At 28.6% G+C, this 9,068-nt stretch overlaps 2 protein-coding genes across 2 annotated transcripts; one reads left to right on the top strand and one right to left on the bottom strand.

Annotated features, from left to right (window-relative positions):
- Window positions 1-374: 374 nt before the first annotated feature.
- Window positions 375-2,397, bottom strand: LOC114181614 (UPF0481 protein At3g47200-like). The gene is made up of 2 exons (XM_028068115.2): window positions 1,466-2,397; window positions 375-1,007 (listed from the first exon to the last, which is right to left on the bottom strand). The coding sequence occupies exons 1-2, from the start codon at window positions 2,299-2,301 to the stop codon at window positions 467-469; spliced, it is 1,377 nt and encodes a 458-aa protein (XP_027923916.2). The 5' UTR covers window positions 2,302-2,397; the 3' UTR covers window positions 375-466.
- A 4,122-nt stretch (window positions 2,398-6,519) lies between these two features.
- LOC114182654 (non-specific lipid transfer protein GPI-anchored 30) lies at window positions 6,520-7,699 on the top strand. The gene is made up of 2 exons (XM_028069565.2): window positions 6,520-6,851; window positions 7,483-7,699. Exons 1-2 carry the CDS (start codon window positions 6,524-6,526, stop codon window positions 7,590-7,592), a joined length of 438 nt encoding a protein of 145 aa, XP_027925366.2. The 5' UTR covers window positions 6,520-6,523; the 3' UTR covers window positions 7,593-7,699.
- The last annotated feature ends 1,369 nt before the right edge of the window (window positions 7,700-9,068 follow it).

The following is a 9,068-nucleotide window of genomic DNA, read 5'->3' as shown; positions in this document are numbered from 1 at the left end:
TAGTATTTATGTCTCAATTTTTTATTAGATTATGACAAATTATTCTTTAGTCTTAGTCTTTAAAAAATATATATTGGTAAATAATACAAGAACAAATTATATTTTAAAAATGATAAAAAAGGAAACTATGTGAAGATGAAAACAAGACAAATTTAACTTTTTCACAAATATTTTGAACCATGATACTACTCACTCAAGAATATGAAACAACAAATGACAATAATTATTATTTCTTTATATAGTTATGGTTATACTAAATTATGTATTCATTATCTTTGTCTCAGTGACAATAATTAAATATATAAATTTTGATTATATTATTTTGACTTCTCCTAAAATATTAATCAAGATCCGCCACCGAATATAAAGATCCATGAAACCAATTTAAAGACACTATCCATAATTTTGGAGATTCCATAACTAAGTCCAAGACATTCCAATCATACATAAAACAGCAACAAAGATATCATTTTGGTGGGCGAATAGCATACCAAGTTTGGACAAAGGTTAGGACAAGACCCACAACTGCAGCGTGGAATGCAATGATGGCCCAAGGGTTGCTGAAATAGGTACTACACCCAAGAGCCAACCAAGTCCTAAGTTTATTCTTGTAATGCTTCTCAATTTGATTTCTAAGATCAGCATATTTTCCCATGTCAGGCACTAAGTCAGTGCTAAGGGTATTAAAAAGTTCAGCCACTTCCTCATCACTCCCTAGTGAGTTCAGCAAAATTCGTTCTGATCTCAGTGCCTTCACATCATCTGGGTGGTCTATGAGTGAGTCCAAGAACGACACATAAGAGCAAATCCCATAGTCATTCTGAAAATCAGGACACATCTCATATGCTATCAGGTTCAGCACAGTAGCAGCTGTTGTGTCATCCACAACAATCTCGGGAAGCTTCAGTGTTGAATGAAACCATCCAAGGGAGAAAGATATGTCTTTTGGCCTTCGAGTCTTGCTTGACATGAATTCAATCCCTGCTGCTTTCAACTCCTTTATGTTCCTACACAATTCAGACACACAAATTATAAATCATACCAAAATACCACCTATTTATGATTACACAGTTTTTTTTTTTACACATCTCGAGTAAATTTGTACACATATCGTGAAAAAGGGTAAGTAAACAAATACTTCTGATCACTAAAAAATTCTTGTATAAACTCATGAAGATTTCAAAAATGAAGTCGTGAGAACGCCGCACAACTTAATCATGAAATTTTGAAGAAGTGAAGTCGTTAAGAGTGAAGACGAATCCAGTATCAATATTTTATATTAAAGTTATCATGACTACTTACTCATGATTATGACTTACCCATTTATCTAGACAAAATTTGCTTCCATGTATGTAAAATAACCTAATTAGATAAGAATGTCTCGTCACTAAACTCTCATTTCTCAATTTTTTTTCTGTTTACACTTTGTTTATCAGCAAATGATTGGGAGCAATTTAAACTGTACCTGTATGTTACCATGTCGTCTTGCTTTTGAGGTGAAACATTTTGAGTCTCGCTTCGCTTGCCGGTGTTGCGCTTTGGAACACAGAATCCTTTCTTGTCGGTCTTAGTTGGAGATTCGTAAAGGATGATAGAGCGTTGAAGGTGGAGAAGATGAGTAGGCTGTGGGAAATCCGCTCTAAAGTTTACCTGATCTTCATTGGTGGCCCAATGGTGGCAACGAAGAAACCCTTTCATAATTTCGATAAGCTCTTCTTTGGAGTCCCTCCATAGATGTTTCAGCAGCGGGAACGGAAGCTGGTTCTCCAGCAGAAGCGCGTCCTGCATCACCAGCACAAGCTGGTCCACCTTCACGTTCATTTTACCCGGTTCGTGGAGCTTCGCATGTTCCAGAATGTGCAGAAGGGCGCACCCGTCCACGAACAGCATCCAACTGATCATGTCCTCCCGAGTTTCAAAACCTTGTTCCTCGTACTTCGAAAACCTGCCATTTTTTGTGAGAATATCCTCGTCGAAGAGGGGCTTCAGGGATTCCCTGTTTTGTACAAACTTTTTGTGCAGTTTTGGAAGGGTTGTTCTGGTGCTGCCAATGTACTCTGCTGCCCACATTTTTTTATACTGTTCTCCCAGGTGTAGATTGAGATCACCATGGTGGATGGGACCAAATGACACTAACTTTGGGGAGTAGTGTTTGTTGAAATTCTTTCGGTTGCGGAGAAGGTGCGGTGGTACTCCTTGGATTTTGGCGTTTCCCAGGGCTGGTGAAGGTGTTTCCTTTGCCTTTTGCAGCTCCTGGAACCTTTCTTCCATGGTGAGGTTTGAAATGGAAGTTGCAGACATTGTTTAGTGACAAGAAATTTATTTTTGTGGGGATGTAGATGGGAGAGGCTTGGTGGGTACGTGGTAAGAGATTTTATGATCGGGAAATTTTACTATTATGGGGTGTTGTGTATTATTGTGGATTCGTGTTTCCATCTGAATAAAGTTTACTTGCTCGGTACTCTTGAGTAAATTCTAGGCAAGGAATAAAGATCCTCACTTTCACTGTTCTAGACTTTTGTTTCATAAAGGCGCACGATTTCGATTTCTTTTTGCCAAATAAATCGAATTGAGAAAATCCCTCACTTTCAATGATTTATAGTTTTATTTAATAATTAGTTTTAAATATGGGTGGATATGAATTTGATTTTTCAAAATATCGAATTTAAATTTAATAAAATATTTTGGATTTATAATTTTCATATATTTTAACTAAATTAATTAAATTTATTTGAATTATTTTTAATTCAAAATTAATTGGATTAAATATAGATTGAATTCACTCTTAATATTAGATTAAATCTAATGAGATAGATCTAATATATCTCACTATTGAGTTTCGACTCGTCTCAATCTCTGACAAAAGACGTTTCGATTTGAGTCAAATCCACCTTATTCTAAGTCGAGTTGAATTCACGCTGAGTTAATGATAGATCAAGTTTATATCATGTCATGCTAGTTTCGACTAGGGATGTCAACGGAGCGGGTAGGGTCCGGATAGTAGCTCTCTTATCCTATCCACTAGATAAATATCTGCCCCGTACCTGTACCCATATTCATCGGGTATCTATTATGCGGGTATCTGTCTATATTTTTCATATCCGGGGTATCCACAGGTATTCACAAAATTATTTAAAAAATAAATATTTAATCATAAATTCAAATAAAATAAAATAAAATACATCACTATCATAAATTTTAAATAAAGTTAAAATAAACTCAAGTTCATACAAATCTAAATAATTATAAAAATAAATATAAAATGACATTCAACACAATGAAAATTCTTTAATTAGTGTTTTGATCAACAAGTCAACTTTCTCCGATTGATTCCTGAAAAATAAAAAAAATAAACAAATAATAAACTTCAATTGTCACGTGCCAAGTATTCTAATTTTGATTTCATCATTTACCAACAAGCATACCATAAACGTCATTGTCTATATAAGGTTTGATGTATATGTCCAATTTCAAAGAAAGGAAAGAGAAGAATGTTAAGGGGTGTAATTGGAAGAAGACAACGTACCGATACTTGAAGTTGGAAGAATGAAAACAGAAGACAAGACAAAATGTGCAGTTTAGAAAAAATTAGATCAGAATGTTTTTTACTAATATATATATATATATAGACACACACACATTACTAGACACTTTCTATTTTTTATTTCTTCTAATTATTTGGTTTGTCATGAAATTCATTCGCATCTCCAATATATTTTTCATTTTATCATAACCTTTATTCAATTATGTTCAAATTATGTATGTCAATTAAATATTTTTAATGTCTCACATTTGAATATTTCTATTCTTTTTTAATATTTTTATTTATTGTATATTTTTCTTTCACATGAGAATGTTTAACACTTTAGAGTTAAGTGTTCAATAGCATGAACCTTTCATTTACTATGTAATATAAAAATATTATCTTCTTTACTCTACTACTATTAATTTTTGTTTCATTTTAAGAACATTTTTGTTTCGCTAAAAAGAATTTCGTTATTTTTCAACCATTGACTATGTTGATATTTGAAAAGTTTTCTTAGATCTCTAAGGTATTCTTCATCTTGTCATATCCTTAATTATATATTTGTTTTCCTTTGTGTGATTTCATTCAATAGTCTCTCAAATATTTTTCCAAGACATCCATTAGATAATTTTCTAATATTTTATTTGTTGTTTATTTTTATCATGTAGAAACTATTTTGATATATTTTATATAATTATTTTTTATTTTCTAACTCATTATCAATCATACTGTAATTTTGTCACTATAATTGTATAAATAAATTTTATTTACTATAATATAAAAAATTAATCTAATTGTTATGAATTTTTTTATCACCATCTAAGATATATTGAAGTTCGAAAGATACATGATATGTTAATTTTATTATTATTATTATTATTATTATTATTATTATTATTATTATTAGTTTAATATTTGTTCTTTTGTGTGATTTTGATTATTATAACTTCTATTAGTATATAAAAAGAGATTTATTTTAGTTTAAAAATGTGAAGTAAAGAAACATTTAAAATATATTTTAATTTAAATATTTGTTTTTCTTTTATATTTTATTTTTATTTTTAAATTTTATCTACTAGGTTCCATTAATATACTTGTAAAGTTAATAAATATTTTGGTTCTCATAAGATTTTATTTGATATTTTAATTTGAAATGTATTTAATTATAATTTATTTCTAGATATTTGATATCAAAGAAACAACCATTCTTTTAATATTGAATATTTGATAATACTATATTTCCTTTATCTTAATTTTTTAATGTTTTATAAAAAAATAATTAATTAATATTGAAAGAGTAAGAAAATGGGTACGGGTATGGGTACAAAAGTATACTTGTTACCTTGTGGGAATAGGAATGAAACAAAAGTTTGGTATCCGTTGAATTTGGATAAAGGAGTAGAGATAAATTTTTTTATGGAGATGGATATAGAATAGCGAAACCCAATCTCACCCCGCCCGTCCCACCCGTTGCCATCCCTGGTAGAGAAGGGCTAGTGTTTCAAAATCTAAATTCAAAAATATCTTATGAGATATTCAATTCAGAAAAATATTTTTGTAGTTGTTTCAAAAGATATTTTTATATTTAGAAATATTTAAAAAAAATCAATTCAAAATATATTTTTTAACATTCTGAACTTAGTCCAGAAAACATTTAAAATAAGATGTGAAAGGACTTTTATTATAATTTTAATGAGGTAAAGCAGAGATTATAGGTTTTATGGGGTGCAAGAAGAGAAACAATGGTGGTGCATAAAGAAAAAATCTCAGGGTGCCTTGAGGTTAAGACTCTTTTAGCCACTCATTTGGTGAGCAATATAAGGAACTTTTAATTCTTCATGATAAGTTTTAACTCCGAGTCATGTATTTTTGGATTTTTAACATGGGTTAATTTGGCCCCTTATATTCTTTTTTCTTTTAATTTATGATTAAATTTTCACATAACAACAAACAATGATAATAGACGTACAAGTGTCAGCAAAACTTAGATATTAAAGTTTTACTGCACAATGAATCACTATAATTTTTATTTTTGATTAAAAGGAGTATTTTCTTAAACTATTAAATTAGAAAAATTTAAAATAAATTCTTAAATATAGATAAATCATATTGAACGACTGTGATTTCTGTTAAAAAAATTTCCTAAAACTGATTTTATTTTAATTTTAAAAATTAAATTTATAACCAATCATTTAACTTAGAAAATGTAGTAAAAACCGAGTCTCGAAAATCACTTCAATATCATTTCAAAATATTAAAAAATATGTTTTAAAAGATTAATTTTATTATTTAATAAATAATAATGTTGTATCTTAAGATAACGTACGATTTTTTATAATTTATTTTAAGGTTATTCATTATTTGTATTTTTTTTTAAAGTACTCTGATACGTAAAATACCCGACACTTTGTTGCAGCTGTTTAGCACATTAACTCTTCAAAAGGGTAAATACATGTCTCTGGGTTAGTTAAACAATAAAAAACCAAAAAAAATATTGCTTTATTGGTTAGTAAGAACTTTAAATATTCTCTGAGTAGTGAAAGATAAAAGTGATATTGTCGCTAATTGCTACTTCTAGAAGAAATACAAAATTTTAATAAGTTAAAATTCAATATTTATAGATTTATTTGAATAAAAGAAACGTATTATTATTTTTCTATATTTAATATGTAATTTATTATTTGAATGAAAATTAGGTATATGTGATAAATAACATATATTATTTTCTTTGAATATGTGTAGCTTGAGAACGAAAGTAGCTTCACCTATCCAACTGTGACATTACCCGTGGAACCGTCTTCTTATCTCCGAGCCACACATTCAAAAGCTTCCACAACATGATGAACAAAGGCCAAAAGGGTCAACCATGGCTACAAGTTTGATCACCAACTTCTAATCAACTTCATTTTCAAATCATTTTTTTTTCTCCTTCTACATTCAAAGGTTGACATATAAATACTACTCATCATCAAAAGCACAGAAAAACTATAACCATCAATGAAAATAATGGAAACAGTGTGGAGGGCACTGTGTTGCATTGCATTTGTTGTAGTGTTGCAATGTGTGGCAAGAGGAAGTGCTGAAGATAGTTCTTGTCTGAACAAGCTTTCACCTTGCTTAAGGTATCTGAATGGCGGTGAAGAGCCTCCAGATAGTTGCTGTGAGCCTCTGAAATCTGTGATTGAATCTGATGCAGAATGCTTGTGTAGCTTGGTGAGTAACAGAGGCACAAGACAAGCAGAACAAGCTGGCATTAATGTCACTCAAGCTCAGCAATTGCCTGCTAGATGTGGCCAACATGTTAATCCATTGTCTTGTCTCACAAGTAAGTTTTCCTTTTAGCAACACTTTCAATTTTTTTATTTTATTTTTTATTAGTTCTTATATTATTTAAAATGAGTCAATATAATTAATTAATTAATTAAAGAGATAAATAGAGTTTTATTAAGTTGCGTATCTTTTCTACGAAAAATAAAATATTGTATCTCATTCCTTGAATATTTGATAAATTGAAAAAGTGATAATAATGATGTATGAAATAAATATAAAATATTATTACTATAATTAAAGTAAAAGCCTTTTTTAATATCTTGATAATCGTTGCCTTTGTTACTAGAATGGGATATGAGGGATAAATAAAAAAAAAAAAAAAAAAACTAGTTGTCTATAAATCGCACAAAACAGCTTTAGATTATTATTAAGAAAATTATATGTACAAAGTTTAACAAATTTTGTAGTAAGTAATTTAAAATCATACTTACACCAGGAACTATTTATTAATAGTTATTGAAAGAAGATAATAATGAAAAGTCCGTTGAGATTTATTAGAGTTTGAATTCTACTAATACCACTTTAAAAACATAATAAATCATAATAAGGTAAATGTTTAAACTGTGTATTGCATCAGTAAGAATGAAAAATAATTATTAATAGTATTTTCGTATGTGTTATTTCAGGTTCACCTGGCCCAACGAACTCGGAACGAAACTCGGCAACAAAGTTTATGCACGTGTCGAATGGAGTTTTTATGATAATAATATTTTGGTCAATTATTGCACGTGTATAACCAGCATTGGTTTTGAGATATATCATCAAAGTCGTGCCGGAGACTTTAATATTTACATTTTTCGTATCTATATTAATATATAAATTCAGATATTATTTTTTTTCTTACATTTTTCTTGACGTTTTATCTTTAAATTTTACTGCATGATATCAATATTATTTTTATTATTTAAAAGATAAAATAGAAAATAATTTGGACATACTAATATGCTCTAGTAATTAGGTTACTCTCCAGGAAACATAATAAATATAAAAAATTAAAATCAAAACAATAAATACAAAAATAATGTATAAACATTTTATAAGTAAATCTAAAAATTTGTTTTATTCGTTACTTTCTCTATAAAACTTCAAATAATATAAAAATTCAAATAAGATAACTTTTGAATCTTAACAGGTTTTCATACCCAAAGAATTTATTTGTGGATTTAGAATTTACAAATTCATATATAGACGAAAAATAAAATTAGACAAAATTTATATTTAAATGAAAATGTGACAAAATAAAGAGTTTGAGATTAGGATTAATTTTCTTATTTTAATGAAGTAAATGACACTCTAACAATGAAATTGAAGCTTCAAAGTTATATACTCTCCCATTTAAGTTGCTTTACAGGAAGTTTAAATAGAGAGAAAAGCATACTTTACGGGGTAGTATAGTATGAAGGAAATAAAACTTCATTGTAACCCTAATTAATTGAAATTAAATGACTAAAAATTTACATAACTATAAGAAAGGAAGAGGAGAGGAGAATATAGATTTTCTTAGGTTTTTAGAAATTGTGTGAAAGATGTGAGAGATGGGGTTGTATCTAGAGACAAAGTTTTTCAAAAAAGAAAAAATGTTAATTATGAGAGAATTTTTTTTTCATCCTTGCAATTACATTTAGACGGTTGCAATTGGAAAAGAAGAAAAAAAAATATAATTGAGCTTTATCCTTTACATACATTTCATGTCATGAATAGTAACGTCTTATTCACCTTACTTTGTTGTTATCAAGAGTGAAGAAAATATGTTAGAGAAATGGGTTTGGCTCTCTTGTTTCTATTGTTTACAAATGGGATCAAATAATGGGTTTATACCACATAATTTTGCTATTCTAAACCCCTATTAAGCCTAAAATAATGTGTTTCAATCGAAAAAAAGTAAAGAACATTTCAAATTAGTTTTACTATATTCTAACATCTACTTTTATGGAATATAAGTGATTTATCTTGGTTCCAATTTGTCTATAGTTTTTGATAAAAATCTTTACAATCTTATTATAATAATGGTTTTTGCAATGAAATTATTAACAGAACCCAAAATTAGTATGAATTTTAGTTTCGAAATTTGCAATAACTAAATTCTAAAGTTTTTTAATAAAAATCTTTACAAATCTTATTAATGATGGTTTTTGCAACGAAATTATTATCAGAATTCAAAATTAGTATGAATTTTAGTTGCGAAATTTACAATAATTAAATTCATGTTGAA

Source organism: Vigna unguiculata, chromosome 4 (genome assembly GCF_037176805.1).
Source record: "Vigna unguiculata cultivar grain cowpea cultivar isolate G323 ecotype 2 chromosome 4, ASM3717680v1, whole genome shotgun sequence".
Taxonomy (NCBI): domain Eukaryota; kingdom Viridiplantae; phylum Streptophyta; class Magnoliopsida; order Fabales; family Fabaceae; genus Vigna; species Vigna unguiculata.
Note: the sequence above shows the minus strand (reverse complement) of the source record. Positions and strands in the feature narration are given on the sequence as shown.